Below are 21,198 nucleotides of genomic sequence, written 5' to 3' on the forward strand. Positions count from 1 at the left end.
CAGTTGTGCCTTTTGCTAACCCTACTTGCCCGTGCCTCGCTGCGCCCACCCAAATTCCACCTGAACCAACTGTGCTGAAGCGTGCGATTTCCACCTGCTACACGACAATAGGACGTTTTTAGCGTAAATTGTTTTTGGTCTGGCAACTAGCACCAGATGAAGCCAATTCAATGCAGTTCTGTTGGTCAATTTGCTAGCCTTGTTTTACAGAAAAGTTAGGTGTGCAGAAACGAACACAAGAAGAGGGAAACGGACAACTCAAGCATTAGTTTCCTTGTGTCTGTGTTTGCACACCTAACCTTTTTTCGATGCAAACCTGTACCAGCTATATTCTGTTTCAGTAGTTCCGTGCAGCACTGGGGAAGCTACGGGCTTCTTCGACCAATCAGAGGGGCGAACACATCTCAAAGGTGCCCCTCCCTGCCCTGTCGTCTGCTAGCGGCAAGCACTGCTGGGCAGGTGGCGTTGGCATCTACTAACACTGAAACTGTGCAGCGAGGTCAGCTGCTGTGACAGCGTCAGTAGAAAGTTCGTTCCACATTCGCTGTGACACTAAAAAGGCGCGTGTCATCAAGATATTCCCAGATACAGAGGAGAAGGAGGGTTGCAGAGATGGCAGAAGCGGAGGGCCCAGAAGGAGCACTCGGCCGGTGTGTGTGTTGCACTGCATGGTGCCGCCATCTCTTATCCCTCTTGTCACATCCACTTGTACACGATGCGCTCGCTGACATTCGTAAGTGTGGCTGTTTTCCTAATTAGAATTCATGCACGTTTACCACACTCCTTCCCGAACTGTTCCGAGCACGTTCAACACCGACCTTTTCATTCCTTTTGCATCAAAGAGCAGCTTGAAACGATACCACACAATCAAGTCTGTGTATATCATTTTTGCAAAGGACGAAGTACATACTACTGAGGAGGTCCGCAGTGGGGCTGTGCCGACTACACGTATGAATTTGGTGACTGTCAAAGCAACTAATTGTTTGTACTTTTTAAATGCAAATTATTATCTGTATGGCAACATTGCATTAATTTCGTTTGCTCTGTGCACATTTTCGTTCGAATAAGTGGAGAGCTCTATTTTCTGTACCATAGAGCCTCAATAAATGTTTCATTAAAAAGCGAAGCAACATTCTGCGATAAACTGCCCAGTGACCTGCAGAGAAGCTTTAAACAGCTGCCGACAAGGCCGCTTGTCAAGGCCATTTAGTCATCCAACGGGTTCCAAACTGAAGCGCCACATCTTGCTGCACAAGAATCTGTGCTCGTGGGTCGCGTAGCCTTGGCTCTGCTGCACGGAAATGCCGAAACGAAGTACAGCCTAACATTCTGTCGTTCTTGTTTTGTAGTTTTCCTACACATTTCTAGGCAGCAGCACATCCGTTAAGCATTGTTGCAGTCTTCTAACGATGTAGCTGGAAAAATGAACAAATGTTGGTAATCTCATTACTACACACGTGCCTAAATAAACTGTAACCTTTGGATTCGCGCGGTGTTGCATGCAGCCCAAATCTGGTTTTGTTAGCACGCGAGTTGAGGGCTGGCATTGAATAATGTTTTCGTAGCAATGTGCTCTTCACTAGTACATATTACAGGGGTCTGTCCGTGTGCACACCTCTGTCAAACGTGAGCTGTGTGATTACACCAACGAAAGCCGGGCCCCGGTCACATATTTTGAATTCCGCTATCAGCGCGCATGTGGTCACTCCACGGGCCGCCGCCTGCCGTGCCTCTTGCGCTTGTAGGCGTCGGGGGCGCATGCACCCGTTACGGTGAAGGGCCACACCCTTTGCTTTCAGCACTGCGCGTGTTCAAGGCGAGTCGATGACATGCGTTTCTTTTCAACTATTTTCAGCTTTTATCCTGAGCAACCTTTAAGACTTCGGCTGTTTGTAGAATTATTATTCCCTTCCTGGCAGATTAGTGCTGAGTACACGTCTAGTTACTTTAGGCAAATGTCTTATAGGCGTTTGAATGTGGCAGATGGGCTTTAATCGCTTCAAAGCAATGTACAAGATGTGTATTACGGTGAAGCATATCAGTAGTGGCGTTTGCGGTCCACCGTGCGGTCTCGTATGTGTGCATTATTTGCTTGCGCCAACGATGCTGTCATGTGATCTATTTCAGACTTTCCAACCATGCTAGACATGAAATAGTTGACGATCTCGTACGTGAGGTGTTTGTTGAAAGTTCTTGCATGTAGTCAACATTCTGCAAACTTAATGAAACTCACAAAGAGATTGAAAATTCTTAATTCGTCTCGCAGCTGTGTGGTTTTCATGATTCTGGATATGCAAGATGTGTGGTGAAACTAAATTTTAGCTGGACGCATTTAAGGAATCAAACTGGCAACCCTGTACTGAGAAGTGGGATGATTATCTTGCTTTGTCACTGTGAAATGTTGCTCTTGTTATTGACTTTGCCAACTTCTTATGTAGCCACAGCACACCAATTTCGTCAGTAAGGTAGGCAGATCAATACAGAATAATGCAAATGATTTGGATCAGATTCTGATAACACATTTCAGGATGTCAACAAGCGTCAGTCACAGCTGCTGTGACAAGTGATCTTTCAGTTAGGGCACTAAAGCTGTGTTCACACACTAGAGCAAATTGTGATCACAGCTTGCAGATTGTGTATCACGAGATCATACGTGCGTCACCTGTTCCTGCTGTGCTCATGAGGACCCTGTGAAATGATTCACGATATGACCGAAAGCCAAATCACTGCTGGGATCGTCGGCGAGAAATACTGAGGTAGTGATGGCAAAATGCCTTAGTCTGGCGGCAGCCATGTTCAGTCCAGTTCAATTTGTTCATCGTATGTGCGCACTACAAACACTGGTAGCTCGGTGGCTCCCAATGACCACGTGAAGTGTTCAGATGCATTGAAGAGCAAGAGCAGGGTTATGTCCTACACCATTCTTGCCCGATTTTCGCGATGTTCCGTAACGCTAGCTGTGAAGTGATATCCGATATACGTCATCCTTCACTGGACTGATTTGTCCATGATCACATTTACCGTGTGAATCCAGCTTTTCTTACCCGGCTGCCCGTGTGAGCTGCTACGTGACAACCCACCTGTCACGCATGTTCGTCAAAATTAATAATAGTGCATTTGTAATGTGGGCAAGCTTTTTCGGATATGTCTGCGACCCGGAGAAAAAGTGAAGAAGCAGTACAGACAGTGAGCTTGTGGAATTTGTTATTTTAATAACGACATAACAAAAAGAAAAAAAAAGGCTTGTTCCCCCAGCGACACATTTCTCATTTGAATTAACAGGATCACAGCTTACTCGCTTCGGCCACAGAGCGAGTCACACCTTCAGCCACACGCATTTTCCGCATTCGGCCACCAACTGTTAAGGCCAACAATAGCATTATGTCAACTATTTCTGGCATGCTTGAAGTTTCTCTTCACCACAACTCCCACGAAACGAGCTTGACAGAAGGTGCCGTTATCAACTTTAGCAATCGCATGTTTTCGTGGAGGTCGGAATCTGCGTGGAATAATTTTCGTGCCTAGCCATGTCGTCTGTCGGTGTGCAACTGAACATCTTGGCTGATAAGCAGGGAGCACTGAGAGAATTCTGGAATAGGGCTTGCAAACATCGTCCTGACTTTGCAAGATGCACGTGACAAACAGGTCAAAGGCAGTAAGGCAAGTCGACAGCGGGTGACCCTATCCAGTATCTGTATTGAGAGAAGCTTGACGAGTAACACTTATGTGGAGCAACGCAAAAGCACTGGGAACAGTACGTGAAGATATGAATACCTGTACAGCACTCTGTATTTCACAAACCCAGTTATGCTGACTAGAGAATATGTTACAGGTGCACTCTCTGAAAATTGTAATATTGAAGACGACCTCATTTGTTTTTTTAGGTGGGTGGGTGAGGGGGGAAGGGTTTTGGCTGTTGTTAAGAAGAAGAATTGCACTTTGCCTTATGACCTTTCACAGCGATTCGATATGCTGGAACGCAAATGTGGAAGCAAAACATTCCATGCAATCATTCTGTCACCTGCTAACGCAGTTTTGTTTTCAACTGCACTTAGAGCACGTGTTTTACCGCACTTTGGGTCAGGGTGATGCGAAGATAATCTGTGCTGCTGCTTCTGTACAGATTCCAGGGAACGGCATTCTGATTGCCACCTTTGGGAGGCAACGAAAGGGGTCTGATTGGCTTAAGCACTGGAATTAGATAGACAGGTTCAGACGTAACGATAAGTGTTGGCTCAGTGGCCGTCGATGGCACTGATACATCCTACAAACTTTGGGATTTGTTAATGAACTAGGGCCTCAGATGCAATATTTCCACAACTTCTACGGGAGCGTCTGCTAGAAACTTCTGCAACGAAAGATGTCATTAGAAGGTAATCAAGAGTAGTCAAACAAGGGATGTTCCTGGAGGCAATAGTTTAACAAGTGGGCTTGTCTTTATCAGGGGCCCTGACAAAACAAGCCCCTTTGTCGAAACGTTGACTGCAGCAGCATTTTTTGTTCAATCCCGTTGATCACTTCGTCTCCATTCTCCTGCGAACCTCAGTCTTGTCATTAGAAAGTAGGCTCACTACATTTGTTTAGGAGCTACAGCTGTAAGAGTTATTCTAGAACTGTTTTTCCTAACTCGTTCTATTCTGCTATGAGTAGTTCCTTGGCATTAATTGAAAATATATTCATGCATTTGTGAGCAGAACGAATGTATTACAAAGAGATGGTAACGAAAAGCGTGGTACGCATATTTACAGTTTTCGCTACACATTGTGAATGGGCTCTATTGCCTCTGCTGTGTAAGCCAATCGGAATACATTTCTGAAGGATCGTCTCTGCGGAGATGGAAATCAGACTACAGCCCCCGAGTTGTACATAGCGAGTGCACGGTTCATCTGATGAACAATTTAGCTAGTCGCACAAAGAGTCAAGTATCGTAACAAAAATGCATTGTCTGTATACACAAATGGGCTTGGCTACAACAAGCCAATGTAGATCAAAACAACAAACAAGGCATTCATGAAACACATCTTGCAGAAATGGCGATGTCGTGTCACAGCTGGTTTCAAAGTGAAAGTTCAATATGTCTAGACGGTTCCGCGGCGTTCGCTACACCCTTGCTGGAGAAGCAAACCCTGAAAAGTTTGCGATTTTCTACTAGTGCTCAGGACCAAACATAAGAATACAATGAAAAGCAAGCAACGGCTATCAATTTACAACTTTTGCTAGGCAGCTGTGCTTGCAAGATAGGTCTGCTTTTTTATAAGTGACGACACACAAGAGTCACTAAACAATTTTTAGTTGCAGCAAGACTGCACACATATTGAACATCACAGTTGGGGGGGTAGGCAGTGAACAAATGCAAACAACAGGGGGATGTGACAGAATAGTTCTGACAAGAGTTATTTCAAGATTTCAGGGAGGTTGAGGTCTGGCTACAGTGGATTGCAACATATAAGATGCAATTCCAGCACCTGTAACACTCCCGGAGGTGCGCGTGTGATGCACACAACTCGTGACAATCCGCACACCTGCGTTGCATAGCAGTGAGCTGCATGAAAAGTGGCAGCACACTGTCTCTTGCAGGAAAGTACCCTGCATTGCACTCAGCAACTCTGTTTCCTTGCACAGCATTCTTTGTCCCACAGGAAAAAAAAAAAAAACAGAATTATAGAAAAAACAACTCCATCTACATGTCATCTTTGTTAGGTGAAACCAGCGTACCTTTTATGTGACTTATTTACAGCCCTCTAGTGACGATTTAAAATACTGGTTAACTTGAACGATTATCAAAATACTGGTTGGCCTTTTGTGTGTTTAATGCATATTGAGGTTGCTTAATTCTAACAATGATTTCGTTTTGTGCATTTTTTTTATTCCCGGGATGCAACACTGCTGCTGAAAACGGCGGAATAGAGGAAGGCATTCGTAAGGCATGAATAGTAATGTGCCCGCACTTGATATTCAGGTTGTGTACATTGGTGGGCGCAACTACAGGAGAGCGCCACCGATCCAGCCTAATGCCAAATATTAAATGTTGTGTGCCTTAAGGAATCACTCAGCTGTACATCCACATCTGTTTCTATTTAAGGTAACGATGGCAAGGGACAAACTTGTGCTGCATGTCTATTTGTATTGTAGCTTGCAATTTTGTTTCAAGGTGCATTAAGTTCAATTAGTTCTAACAGAAATCTGTGGCCCCTAGGAGATTGAATGAACATGAGTCGACCACACTTAAGTTCAATGCCTTCGTCTTCGTAAGGTGCTCTAGTGAACTGGCAAGAATTAACTTGACACTCAACAGTACATAGCTGGAGACAGTTTAACAGCTGGGACATTACAATGAAGTGGTTTGTAGAAATAGTGATGGCCTGAAAGAAAATAAAAAAGAACTTTGCATGCAGCACTGCGTGACTTGACAGGTCAATGAAGACATGGCAGCTCGTGGCAGAAAACATGTTCGAGCTATGAAAATTGTGTGAGGCACGTGGGAATTCTAGCATCACATAGCAAAGCCTGAGAAAGTGGCTATGTGGTGTTCTGAGAGGCTTGTGGTTTTTAAGCTCTCCAAGGACACCAACTGAAACACGTGAAAAGTGATGGAGTGGTCCCAAGGAGATGTGTCATTGGTGCCGACAAAGAGAGGCTACGTTGGCCCGAGGCATGTCTTTACACATTTAGAGAGGTCGGGTTGTTTTGACGATGGAAAACAAGATGCATCAGAGAATTTATGCAAACAAGAGGCAATGCTTTACAAACAGAAGGCTCGGCTTAAGTCTGGACAGAGCTAGATCACACTTATGAACTTTAACCAGCTTTAGCACACAGGCCTGAAAGAATGTACTGTCAGCACGAATTCAAACACGAATAAGTCAAGAACAACTAGCACACATTGTTGCTTTTTCGGTCTCAGCTGTGTTTTATAACAGTGGCTTAATTGTGGCTCCGAAATGTGAATTTGTGGCTACGCCATGCTTCCAAACTGTGTGCAGAGTGATTCTATGTTGCACTTCCATGTTACCATGAATAGCTGAAGTTCTGAAAAGTTTGTTTTATTGTTCGTGTTTCAATTTATGCAGATGGTACTTTGGTGTTGCAGTAAACATTTCAGCTGTGTTTCAATGTCCATTTCTCTTCTTGCTCAAATTTCTAACGTATTATTTTAAGGTGACACGCACAAACATCATGGAAGGGGCTTATGAGAGCGCACAACCTCTGTGCCTCCAGTGGTCTTTTTTGCCTCTCTGTGTGCTTTGTGGGCACCCACCATTCAGTTCATACAGCACAAAGCATAAACCACACTTCTACACCACTTTTAACAACTGACAAAGATGGACCTCGCACAAGGATCGGTTTGTAACGTGCCATATAGAGGAGGTGTCGAGACAGACTACAATCGCGTCGACATACACATAGAACAACGTACTGTAGTCGGCCAGTGAAGCAAACTGTGCCGTAGAAAGCACCGTAATTGTACTTGCCACGTAAAACAATCCTTGCTCATGAGTACTCTTTGCAGGACATGCATACTCACACACTTGGAGAGGAAAAGAAAGAATGCTTGTAAGAAAGCTAGGTGGGGTGGTGCGCGCTTCGTTTGCGTCGGAAATTCAGGAAGCCGCTTTCCTTCGCAATGCTTTGCAGGGGTCAAGCCTGGTTGATAACCCCAAACGCACACGTTTGCGATTTCAGGATATGCGGTGAAAAGCGTAGCGTCGGCGCCGTCTGGTGGCGGCAGCAGCGACAACTGAGGAAGGCAACAACACGCAAGCGACGACAGCGCGAAAGTGGTTTTTGCTGAGCCCAGCAGGAGAAGGGGAAAACAACAACAACAACAGCCCTCCCCCCAAAAAAGAAAGGATGTCCTTTCCAGGAATCCCTCCACACTTTAGAAAGCGACTTCGCTCTGTGGCCTTGGCTTGCATATCTTCTTCTGCGTTTCGAGTCACCCAACACAGCACTGTGGGATGCAGCGAATGCTTGTTATAACAACAACAGCACAAATGGAACTAGAAGATGCGTCTTTCTCTCTTTCCATAATCGCTACGGAGACACATATAAGCCTTTGCAAGAGGAGGGGGTTTCACAATGTTTCGTTTACAGCAATCAAAAGACTTCTTTGCGTTTGCAGCTTTTTTTTGTGGCGTACTCAGCATTTTATATCAAACTTCTAGAGACTCTACATGCACCTTTGCTCCAATGAGGCGGGGGAGAGTTCCTCTCTTATTTCTTACAGAATTTACACGATAAGAAGAGCTAGCGTATGACTCGTTTTAAGTCGGTGGCTGGATGTCGCTTTCACTTGCCTGCGTGTGCGGTTACACGGTGAAGATTACGAAAGTGTCGGTGTGGCATCCGGACAGTGTGTGTGCATGTGGGTGCGCATGAGGCGGATTTATACAAAGTGTGCAGCGTATCTTTTTTTTTTTTCCATCATGACACAGCCAACTTGGGTTAGGAGTTGGAAAGAATGCTGCTATGGAGCCTAGAAACGGAGGGACCCAGAGAATGGCACCTTGGTTTCATGAAGATATGACGGTGGCTGGTCTTCTAAGCTAATCTTGTTTGACGTCGCTGAACTCGCTAAATTGTTGTTCTTCGAAAAGAAGGAAAGAATGAAATTGGCACAGTCATTTGTGAAATTTTCATCCATTTCTTTCCTACTCTGTTTCTTTTTTTCTGAACGGCGAATGCAAACATGACACAGTGTGAATTTTGTCGAACCAATATGTTTAACAGGAATTCTTTCCAGTTAGAAGATAATGATTTTTGGAAATTCCTGTATCAAATGTATTCACTTACAAGCAAACTACAACTCCCAGACATTTCTATGCTGAAAGGAAAAGAATAATAAACACTGAAAATTTGCGAGTTATGAGGGCTTTTGCAAGAACGCGTGATCTGGGACTCGGCATTTCGTCTCGCAGCTGCACTTGCATGCCTGACTTTGAGCCTTGGAGAAGTTGCCGAACCGAGCGATGGCGAGATTCTGCGGGCAAAGTTAAGTGCTGTGAGAGAGCTCACCATTCGGTCGATTGTTGAGTGCACGACTGAACACCGTTAAACACCAACATGTTAAAATCATGTACAACATCGTTGGAGCCAGCAGAGCTTTTTTTCTTTTTTTCGATCTGCGGCGCTCAAAAGAGCTACATCACTCGACAGAGGTGTCGAGGTTTTGTAAAAGATATCTTTTTAAGACCTGCTGCTGCTGCTGCAATTCTGTTTTACATACATGTGACTCCTGCTAGGCAAACCACGGCCTAACGAAAGCTTTTCTAGCCGTTTGTGGAACCATGCCATTTTAGTCAAACCCAAACGCTCGAGCATCATGAGCGGTACTCAAAACGTGGTCAGCAGGTTATTTGAAACAAGATACCGCTTGTCTACTGTACACGGGGCATTCTACCATTTGCGTTGCAGGCAGGCTACCAACACGAGCGCACCGCACCGTTTGCTACCGGGGCAAACGAATGGCAACATTTATAAAACTGCCTAGTGTTTTTGTATCCTTGATTAATGTACTTAATTCAGCATCTCACTAAAAACATTAAAGTACGAGTTAATTCCACGCTATTAAAAAAAAAAGACTATAGATACTATTTATATATATATATATATATATATATATTTATAAATGATTGCTGGTGAGTACGATGCAAAGGCAAGGTCAGCACCATTCTCGGGACTAGCCTTACCTTAGATTGGCAGAAACAGATATTTTTGACCCAGTGAGTCGTATCTCACTTTAACTAACATGGCACATGTGGGCTGGTTCAACAACTCGGGTTGTGAAAAAATACGAGTGGCTCCAACACGCAGGGTTTAATCTAAGCACACCTGCTTCTCCTCCTCCTGGTGGCTCTACAATGTCGTCGTTCACTTTTCCTTTTGCTTCTCCTCTACTGAAAGGAGCACAGAAACCAGAATGACTAACAATATTTCTTCAGGCTTTGTTCTAAGGCGCTAGACACCGTCCAGCTTACCACAAGATCGACTGAAGGCCTATTATGTACCATTGATATTTGAGCAGATGAAACACATAGCAGTTGATAGAACAGTTCCTAAAACGTGAAGCTGAGTAGTGCGACAAGAGTTGTCAACAGAGTTATGAACCCAATGCAACGTAAGATGCAACATGAATTTCGTTTCTAAGAAACAGTTAACCCTTCAATGATGCGACAGAAATGAGGTGTTGGTCAGTTCTAAATCGAGCGAATGAAACATTGCGCTTTGGCGTTTCTTGTACGAAAACTGCTGCGACAGTTGGGCCTTCCAGCAAATGCATCTTGACGCAAGTCAAGTGGCTGCAAAAAAAAGAAAAACCTTGTGGCACGAAACAAGCGGGGCTCCGAACGTGCGACTACGACATATGAGCTCAAAGGTCATAACTGGAGAGAAAAAAAAATGCTATCGATCATCTGGACAGAAATTTCCATGTCATCACAGCTCACAATAAACAACAGTCAAACGAACAAACAAACAAAACAGTAGAAACGAGGTTAACATTGGCAGGCACCACGCGTGGCTCATTCATTCGCCTCTCACATGCAGCTTGGTCAGCAAACGGTTCTGAAGGAAAAACACTATGGAAACAAAGTATGTTGATAGTGGGACACGAGCTCGGCTTAAGAGTCTGTCTTTCTCTGTTTTTGCATGGAGCAGCAAGCCGGGCTTGTCGCATGGCCCGACAGTGATGTGCCCCCACTTTCACCCACACAGAGGAGCATGCGTCGTAGTTGACAAACTAAACAGTACTGAGAGCGCTGTGCTGGGGACAGTAAGTGTGCTGTGAAGGTGTCCTCCTGCAGAAATCCCGCCGCATGCGGCGGCCTCCTCGGACACATCCCTTTGTTACTCGAGCAGATGGCGTAGCAGGGACTTCTCTTCACACGGCACAAGAGAATTACAACTGGTTCTAAGAGGTGAAGCTGTGCCACGGTCACGACACGGAGTCACTTCTGGGCTGGACTCCAACAAGGTCACCATTGTTCTCCTCGGCGACAACAACAACAGGTGCCACAGTCGTCGCGTCGCTGGCAGCAGTCGCTGTGGTCGTTGGCGTTCGGGCGTCGGCGTCGTCGTCCTCATCGTCAGTTGCGTCGGCACCCACTGTCGTTCGCAAGGATGACGGAAACTCGGCTGAAAACGTCCAAGACGTCGACTCACTCGAGTCGGGGTCGACGGCCTTGCTCAGTTCAGGATAATTTGGGAGCAGGTAGCGAAGCTTGGATGTCGATGTGCTTGTCGTGTCCGACTCTTCGTCGGACCCGGAAGGCGATGTGCTTCCACTAGTCAAGGTGGACCTCGATGCTTGTGGAGGCTCCGCAGCAAACTGTTCAGAGTCGATGGGGTCGACAGACCCCGGCTCTGCAGTCCCCTCTGCCTCATAAGGACCTTCCTCTTTGGTAGGCGAGGTCATTTGCAGGTTTTCAGGCTCTAGGGCACATGATCGCAAGTCTGCAACGGCCACTTTTTCGATTGATCCGCTGTCGGGCGATGCGCGTCGAAGGTTGATGTCAGGCGGAGGAGCCATTGGTTCAACACAGGCAAGCGCAACGTCGGTGACATCGATGTCTTCAGGTCCGACTCCTGAGGATGATGATGATGAAAAGCTCTTTTCTCTGGACATAATGTCCGGTTGGTCTGGAATGCAGATGTTGATTACCGGTAGCGTTGATGATGTGGACTCGCCACCTGAAATAGTGATGACAGTCAAGCTCTCCTCTGTGTATAGTAGGTTGCTGATTGCTGAGTGCTTTCAGGTCTCCTAAATTTGACTTTTAAAGAAAGGACGGCAGATTTAAATTAAAGTTTATTCATCAGAATCTCTAAACTAAAGTTTAAGCACAGGCACGCAGGAGTCAACAATGAGGACTCCCGATACAAGCCAAAAAGCAAATTGCATATGCAATCAATGCTTTGTGTCCATAAAGCATAACTGAAAGCTGCCAAATAATGCTGAGTTAGAAACAAGATTGTATTTGCTAGTCAATACCTCTATCGAAAGTGTGCTGCTGTGCGATTATGAGTGATCATTGGCATAAGGTCCACATGTGTAAACTCCACAAAAAGATATTTTATACTAACATTACTTCGAATAATCAATGGCATATTTTACAAACTGGGAGACAATGTCATAGCCGCTTGTCAATGTTCTAAGTTGAGCAAGGACTCCCTCAACTTGGTCTAAGAAATTAGAAACTTTGTACTGTGGTGCAGCTACCAAGAAGCAGATATGCGACTACAGATTTGAAACCAACCAGCAAAATCAAACTGCAAAGAGACAAGATCCGCTAACCCACGCCCGTGAAACAAGCCGATTCTAATCAATGGCATTAAAAGCATTCGGACCTTTGCCTGACTGCAATCGAACAGCAGCCAATGTGGTACCTGCACTACAAAACTGTGGATTGTAAATAGGCGATGCTCTGCACCAATCGGGGTTCTGTCCGTCACAATTCTGTGCTCAGCACGAGGTGGGGCACTGTCCGTCCTGAATTCTGCCATTTCGCGTGTTCAGCACCGAAAACTCAGTTCAATGCGTTTTGTAAAGCACAGGCATAACCAGAATATGAACACACTGCCTCTTCACGGAATGGAAGAGCTCAAAAGAATAAAGAGCAGGAACTTGCTGGAATGTAATCACCCCCACCTCCATTTTTCTACGTATGCTATCAGTGTTCACGCTGCTGTCACTGCAATATGACTTAGATGCGTGGCATTACCAGGGCGCTCAGTGGAAGGAAAAGTATGTCATGTTCAGTAGTTAGCTTGGTGCGAGTGATTACACTGGCATATTTGCATGATGGCTAGTAAAGACTCACTTAGCGTACCATGAGCTTATTTTTGAGTTTGAAATTATTTTCACTTTCATGTAAAATTGATATGTTTTGCTTGGACAGTGCAATATCATTTCATTCACTTTGAATCTAGGCACCCTTTCTTGCTTTGTTCGTCATGAGCATCGTGAAAAAGAAGAAATGCTTACATATAAACAAATAAGGTAATATGAAAATGCTGCCTAATCTAGAATGGCATAGTGTGCAATTTGACATGCAGCCAATGCAATTTACCCTGTAATTCAGAGTCACGCGTGCAAGTGGCCAACAAGTTTTGCTTCTCTGACAGCCACTTCTTACAAGTCTTTCATGTGGTAGTGCGTGAGACAATGTAACATGTAAAAAGTCGATGTTTTAATAGTGTTTTCCATTAGTGGGGGGGCCACCCTGTAGCACTATCAGGCAGGCCCAATGCTGTGCTTATCATGAACACTGCTAGCATTTCTATTTTCTGACATACATAACAATTAGGGTGCTAAGAAGCAGTGTGCCCTGTATAAACATACCTGACCACCAAATTTATTCACTCACGAGGAAATAACTCGACTCCCTTCCACAAAACAGCCCGTAGCTGCACATGGTACAGCAGTTACAGTTGAACCCACTTATATATATACTGGTTTTAACAATATATCGGATATAACAATGAGCAGTAGTGGTATCGTTAACTTTTGTGTCTGCTCTACGGTATAAACTGCTTACTGCAACGTTCACATACCGTTACTGGCTATAACGAAAAAACGCAGAAGATGCAGCGAGTTGGAATCTATATACAGTGAAGCTTTGTGTGAGTGCATAAAGAATCAAAACACGAGTACATGCACACCCCCCCCCCACCCCCACATGCACACACGCACACAAGTGCAGGTGCACACAGATTATACCGAGCGTTTTGTTAAGCGGTGTTGCTGCTTACTAGCGAGTACGACGGACGCTTTGAATGCATCATGGTTTCATAGGCAGCATGCGTGTACATACACAGTGCAATTCGAATCTATGCAATCTGCAAGAAGCGTTCACTTCCTCATTACCGCGCATCTGCAGACTTGTGGAAGCGAGCTTTCTGCTTTTTTTTTTTGCACCTGCACGGGAGGCGTCGCCGAGACCAGAACCATTTGGTGGGGATGCAAGGAACTTGGCGGCGGCGATGTGTACGTCCTCCGCTGTGACTGATTGGCTTATTCGGTGACAGAACAGCCACAGGGCTTCCGCAATCACAAAAACCCGACGATGTTTGCAAAGAAAAGCTTCATTTTTAGAATCTGCCTACTGGTTGTCCGTGCCAAAAGAAAAAGAAAGCAAAATCCCCCCCTCCAAAAAAAAAAAAAATTAAGTGGCGATTTTGCAGTAAATGTGAGAGAGATACGTTAACATTATGTTGTGCCTCTTTGAGGTCCCAGATCCATGATTTCAACAGCGTTCACCTCGGTGCAAAGCGTGGTTCAGGAGCTCACTCGACACACCAACCTGCCTCTTCCAGTAGAGAAGCACAACTGATGGGGGTCGGGGGTAGACCCAAAGTTGTACTGCGCTTCTGGTATTTACTGATGTTTATTTTCTGATCTCATAAATTGATATTTATTTCCTCACGACAGGTTAAACTAGGTGGTGCTGTTACAGGCCCATTATTTCTTAAACCATTATTGTCATGAATGTGCAAGAAAATGGAAATGCTAGCAACATTCATGATAAACATAGCATTGAGCCTGCCTTGTTCCAAGAGCTGATGACAACAGCAACAAAGAACTCATGGCAGAAGTGCATTCTTCTGGCTTGCATTCGTCTTCTAAGACTGCAAAACCGACGTTCACAGAAAAGGAAGCACTCTAAAGGTTCTGGCCTAAATTTTGGAGCTGGAAATTAGCCAGTCAAGGATACTATAAACAAGTTTTAAAAAACTTGTACTAGGTGGAGCTGCAAGGAATATGCTCCATTTTTTACAGGACAGTTTCAGGTTTTTCTAATGGGTGAGATATTTTTGCAGGTTTTCTGCAATTCCAGTGCCTTTCCGTGTGGTCACAAAATGTGCCTGTAACAGCATGGTGTATCGTATATAATATGCAACTTTTGCTCATAAAGTGACAACTATGCATTCTTTTAGTTGAGGTTTGTTTAGGCATAACTGGCCTAAACGAAAGCTTGCCTAATTTTTTCACAAGAAAACAAGAATTCATGCAGTAAGGAAAGTGTCAAAAGGACGAGTGTGAAACTAGTAACAAAAGTATTATTCATTCCTTCACGATTTGACTCACCAGCATCATCACACTGGAAGTAGAATGTGAAATTGGCTGGCAATGATGACATCTTGACAATGGGCCTGTGGAACTCTAACTTGGCTTCCATTGCCAGTTTGTTCTGGAAATAAACCCACCATTTCATTAGCACATCTCCTGTTACATTCCCCAAGTTGGCGAGACAATAGCGTAAATTCTTATACAGAGCTACCAGACACCGATGACAAAAAAAAGCATACGGGAAGTGAACATATTTTGTTCCAATTGAAGTGTTCAGTTGTTGTTGGGGAGATTGAATTTAGGATTACTTTTATGTTCCTAATAATGAGACAAAAAAAAGTGGAAGAAGGTACAAGTCACTGCTGGTAGGGTGTGAATGTGCATTCTGGACAGGCTGTAATTTTGCACTATTTGACTACCATGGTCTGTGAGGTTAAGGTTGTAAAGTTGAGAGACGTTACCTTTACATCTGTAGTGCATCAAACACTACAAATTTAGCAGCAAACATTGCCTCAGAGGGTGTACACATTAGCTAGCTACATGCTGAATATTGCGTATATAGGAGCAACACCAAATGCGCAACTCTTCCGGCTAAACTGTTTGCTTATTCATGCTAAAATGGCCAAGAGGTGCTGTTTAGCGGTGTGTTCAGTGCGATACCTTATTAGGGCGCTATATTAGTGCGCATTACTTGCTGCTTTGTCCTGAATAATTCATCATATTGTGTTCTCTGCGGCGACGCCAGGCACACACAAAAAAATTCACCTCAACTTACCTTTTCACCGCTTTATTCACCATTTCATTTCTCTGAATTCAGGATTTTATTGTATGGTGTTGACACAGGCGACAGGTGCTTGTGATTTAATTTAGGTGAAGTGGGTAGGTAATGCTCTCAAACGTGATATTTAACTACATGCGCCGGGAAATGACACGGACTGCATGCAAAATTTGAGCATGAAAAAGCCAGCGTTTTAGCCAGGAGACTCGTGTATTCTGAGTGCTATTGTTTATGCAACACTTCATTACATTCTCGCGTTTTTCTAACACGTGCACTGAATCTTCCCTTGCTGACCGAGTGAATTGCCTCGGCTGATCGACTGATTTCTTTTAGGTTTACCGTCTCGAAGCAACACCAGGGGCAGGAGTGAGATGCCGTAGTGGAGTGCTTTCGGATTAATTTTGACCACCTGGAGTTCTTTAATGCATATCTAAGTCAAAGTGCAGAAGTGTTTCTGTATCCCATCCCTCCTCCCCTGGAAATGCGGCCGCTGGGGTAGGGAGTCGAACCCTCGACATCACGCAGAGCAGCAGACTGCTGCAGCCACTTGTTGCGGTGTAACATTACACAAAACAAAGTAAGACCAGAACAGAAAAGAACGCCAGAACAGAAAGCAGGGCCCACATAGAGGATATGTAACATGTCACTACTTGTTGCTGAGCTAGTTGGTTCATGCTTGCTACGGTGCAATAGGGCGTGAAACAAAGTAAAGTAGCACCAGTACAGAAAGGAGCATTGTTGCAGTGTAATGAAACACGCAACAAAGAAAAATAAGACCAGGACAGGAAAATAGAGCCATTGCGGTGTAATGGGACACGAAACAACAGTGAAGCAAGACCAGGACAGGAAAGAGCGTCATTGCGGTTTACTACAACGCAAAACAAAGATGAAGTAAGACAAGGACAGGAAAGAGTGTCATTGCAGAATAGTAGGACGCGAAACAAAGTGACGTAAGGCAAAGAGAGAAAAGGGTGTTGTTGCGGTGTAACAGGACACGAAACAAATTGATGTATGACCAGGACAGGAAAGAGTGTCGCTAGGGTGTAAGAGGACGCAAAACAAATTGAAGTACGACCCGGACAGGAAAGAGTGTCATTACAGTGTGATAAGATGCAAAACAAAGAGCAGTAAGACCCGTACAGGAAAAAGCGTCCATTGCATTGTAATGGGGTGCGAAACAATATGCATAAGACCAGGACAGAAAAGAGCATCTTACTCCTCTCTGGTCTTATCTCACTTTGTTTTGCCTCCTAGTACACTGTAATAAGTATTAACCAAGTATGCCAGCAACAAGTAGTGATATGTGCCATAGGCACTGCAGTGGTGGGACGCTTGCCTTGGCCTCGAGGAGCTCCCTCTCCTCCTGTTCGATCTCCTCCTGGAGTTCAGCCTCCATGTCCAGCTCGTCGTCGGCTTGCTTGTGCGACTCTTCCAGGTGCTTCATGAGCACCGCCACCACTACGTTCACCAGCACAAACTGTGCCATCAGCACAAACACCACAAAGTACAGCGGTGCAATCACTGCCGAGACGCAGCAGTTGCGCACGCAGTCGCTCCTCGAGTCACACTCGTCGCGCAACGTGTCCTGCGCAATGGGGGAGCAGAGATTGCGTAACAGTTTGTGCCAGTGCTTGTCTGGAGCAAGTGTACTTGCTAATGACAGCTCTAACGGCTAAATTATTTACATTGAAAGGATTGAAAGATGACACTTTTGAGGAGTGAGCACAGACAAAACCATTGTATTCTCAATATCATGAATTCTGAGCACAGACAAACCATTATATACTCATTCTCATCGACTCCGTGCAATGGAACAAAGCCTATGAGCGGTCGTTCTGTTATGTGTGTTCTTTTCATCCTCCTCTTTAGCATTGTTTTATGAACACTGTCAAGATGAACCACCTCGCCCAAAATAAGTACTGCACAATGGATGAGCAATCCTCCCTTTCATAGAACGCACATCTGTCTCTCGATACTAACCGAGTGACATAAGCTCTAGCCTTTGCTGCACCGTGAAGAGTTGGTGAGCCGGAGTATGATCATGAAACGCGATAAAACAGAAGTTCTGCAAAACAAAATTAGTTCTGCGGAATCTCGCAAGGTGGAGGAGAATCCATGAAAGGGAAAAGTGTCATCCACCCGAATGTAGCAGGAAGCTATGAAGGAAACCCACATACGTGTTTTTCAGCGGAAAGAAAGTGCTGCAGTTGAATAAAAATTTGTGCTGGTCCAGGGACGGAAACCTGGGCCAAAGCCTTTTTGGGGCAATTGCTCTACCATCTGAACTAACCTGTAGGTGAGCAGATTGCAGCGTGAGGCCAAATCAATCGGCAACTCAGAGCACAGGTTTCTCTTTCTCAAAAAGAGAAACTGATATGGGACTCTCTGTCTGAGAAACATGTATAGGATATCATTATGAGAAATCCATACGGTGATCCTTTGTAGCTTAGTGCTACATTCAGGTGGATGACAATTGGCTCTTGCACAGAGAAGGCATGAAGGTACTAGTGTTGCCATTTTTATTCATGTCGCTGTTGTTGCCCGATATGTCTGCTTTACTTTTGTTTTCCTATCATTGCTGATGCATGGTCTTATCGTTTTATATATTGAAGCTTGAGTTGCAGCCTGATGCAGCTGATGTGTTCTCGTGCCTGTGCTCTAATCACCCTATTTGAGTTAGTCTTCTACTCAGTGCTTTCAGCTCCTTCGTGAACATTTGTGAGCAGCACCACTGCTCTGTGATAATATAACAAGTCGAAATATATTAGGTGAGCAAGGCAAATTCTGTCGTGTCTATGTTAGTCTAAACATCGCACAGCGACCACACACACCTTCATGATGCCATTCCAGTTGTCTCCTGTAGCGACTCTGAACAAGGTGAGGAAGGCCATTCCAAAGTTGTGGAAGTGGGCGTGCTCTCCAAGGCCCTGACATGGGTGGCTTTCGTCGCACTCTGTAAACAAAGCCATACACAGAAATGCTTAGGCAAACGGAGAATGGCGGTGAGCGCACTGTCGAGATAAAGAGAGCAAGAAGCTTGTATACTGACCGAGCCTGCCAAAGAGCTCAACGCCTAGTGCAGCGAAGATGAAGAATAGAAGGAAGAAGAGTAGGCCGAGGTTTCCGACCTGCGGAAGCGCTTGCATCACGGTATCCAGCAAAGCACGGATTCCCTTGGCCATCTTCAGCAGTTTCAGCACTGCAACAGAAGTCAACACGTGGCAGTGGTTGGTCAAGGACCTCGGGAGCTCAGAGAAATCTGTTTCTGCAACTGTTACTTGTCTAGCCTGCTCCTACTAGTGTGCTCTTTACTGTTCTACTCTTGATTACAACGAAGGTACCAAATAAAACAACGGACGAAGAAAGGGGACATGAGACAACCACGTAGGCGCACTAACAACCACGTAGTCACACGTCTCGTGTCTCCTTTCTTCGTCCATTGTTTTATTTGGCGCCTTCATTGTAATCATGCATAACCAACTCACCCACCAACACGTGCTCAGTGTTCTATTCTACTGTGTCATATAATCCTATTTTCGATTGTGACAGTGCATCATATGTAGCCTGGATAATATCAAAACTTGGAAGCTCAAAGACCATGACACAAAGAGTTCACAGAAAGATGGAGACGGATGAAGAAATGGAGAAGTGATCAACTGTGGACAAACAAGAGAAGCATCAAGGTGAAGGCAAGGATTATTCTGCTTAAAAGAGAACCTTTTCGTCCCGATGAGGACAAATCCTCGGAATGTTCTCTCCCGCGGCTTTTCTTGTTTGCCTGCTGTCTATCATGATACGAAGAGGAAACACAACAGATGACACAGCCGTTGATGTTCTGTTGCTGCTTGTCTGCTGTGCTTTCTCTTTGCATTGTGTTGCGAGTGCCGCTGACAACCTGGCCCACCGAAGCTTGCTAAAGCTGATAATTTGATTCCTATACTGAGACATTTGTTAAATGAAGAGGGGGCTTCGACTTAGGGCTAGTTGCATGGGAGTTCAGGGTAGAGAATTAGTTTGCTGGCATGCCGTAATTTACTGTATCGCGCGGAGGTCAGACCTACAGACGGGACAACACATAAGTGCCGTTGTCACCCCCTATGCCTGTTTGTCCTGTTTTCAAATACATGTACAGTAATCTTGTGCAGGAGCTATAATCTGTTTTCTAAATTGGGAAGTTAGTGCAATCAGGTTTTATCAAATTGCGACCTCATTTCCTGCTAAATTTTAATATGATTCAAATTTAGCAGGAAATGTGGTCATGCATGTGACTTATGTACTTATGCGTGATCAACTGAGTAATGGCTGCTGAGTATGGCATAAAATAATTTGTGCTTCCGTGGGCTTGCAAGACTGTAACTGTAAATGAAGTGTGATAATGTTACAATGATGATGATGCAGTTTGACCGTAGTGATGAAGGTTAACTGGCATGACTGGAAAATTGCGAGCAACCACAATTAGTCAACTTGCCTCGGGCGATGCGAAGCACACGCATGACACGTATTATGGTCGGGTTGATGGGAATCAGGTCTGACTTCATCTCCTCCAGGACAATCCCCATGATGGACAGGATGACGATCAAAATGTCCAGTTGGTTCCACCTGGGTCACCAGAGCAGCACATGTGAAATCGTGAACATGGGATGCAGCATGCCAATGTACTAACATTATGTGTAGTTGTGATGACTCTCGGAAAGGGCACGAAAGTCAGTAAATTAGGTCAGTGGAGGCAGCTGAAAACCATAAGACAAAGTGCAGGTGATTTTATGTTTACACAGCGAACCTGCTACTTTCTTGAAATAAAAAGGGGCGAAATCCACCTATACAGTATCTTGCCAAACAGGAATGTACATGGGACTGCCAATCTGTTGGTCGTGAGTTGGAATCCTTGGGGGACAATTTGAATTTTTCTTGGCAGTATTCTAACAAATGATGTTGGGACTCTAGTGACGAATGGTGGCAGACATTGGCGGGCATCAAAACAACCAGGGAAGTCAGCCCATAACAGCTGTTGCTGTAAAAGGTTAATGTCGGCACCATGACATGGTTGTGCAAGAACACAGATGCCAACCACATAAAAAACAGGAGTGTTAAAAGAAGGAGCAAGTGACGTTTTCGGCCATTTGGTTGACAACTACCACACCATCATACTTGACAAAAATTGAATTACAACTAACACTGCATCAAACTTATCGCGTTAGCTCTTAGTAGAATAAAAATTAAATTCGTGGGCCTACCTCTGCATTTTGACATGAGAATTAAGAATTTATTCTGCAGTGTCAATGATCTCTGGCAGCTACTGAAAGAAAATTGACTGGCGGGTTGTAATGGGTTGTTGGATTATTGCCAACATTCT

The 21,198-nt window shown here is 44.7% G+C and overlaps 1 protein-coding gene across 2 annotated transcripts in view; it reads right to left on the reverse strand.

The window, feature by feature from the left end:
• Positions 1 to 3,187: 3,187 nt before the first annotated feature.
• Positions 3,188 to 21,198, reverse strand: part of Ca-alpha1T (Ca[2+]-channel protein alpha[[1]] subunit T) — a 410,459-nt gene continuing 392,448 nt past the window's right edge. For both annotated transcript variants that reach the window (XM_055069559.2, XM_055069558.2), the window contains exons 30-35: positions 20,314 to 20,444; positions 18,895 to 19,044; positions 18,677 to 18,798; positions 17,182 to 17,430; positions 15,086 to 15,188; positions 3,188 to 11,688 (exon numbers count right to left, since the gene is read on the reverse strand). In XM_055069559.2, coding sequence (XP_054925534.2) covers positions 10,934 to 11,688; positions 15,086 to 15,188; positions 17,182 to 17,430; positions 18,677 to 18,798; positions 18,895 to 19,044; positions 20,314 to 20,444 — 1,510 coding nt within the window. In that variant the 3' untranslated portion in view covers positions 3,188 to 10,933. The remainder of the gene's footprint in view (positions 11,689 to 15,085; positions 15,189 to 17,181; positions 17,431 to 18,676; positions 18,799 to 18,894; positions 19,045 to 20,313; positions 20,445 to 21,198) is intronic.

Source organism: Dermacentor andersoni, chromosome 8, assembly GCF_023375885.2.
Source record: "Dermacentor andersoni chromosome 8, qqDerAnde1_hic_scaffold, whole genome shotgun sequence".
Taxonomy (NCBI): Eukaryota; Metazoa; Arthropoda; class Arachnida; order Ixodida; family Ixodidae; genus Dermacentor; species Dermacentor andersoni.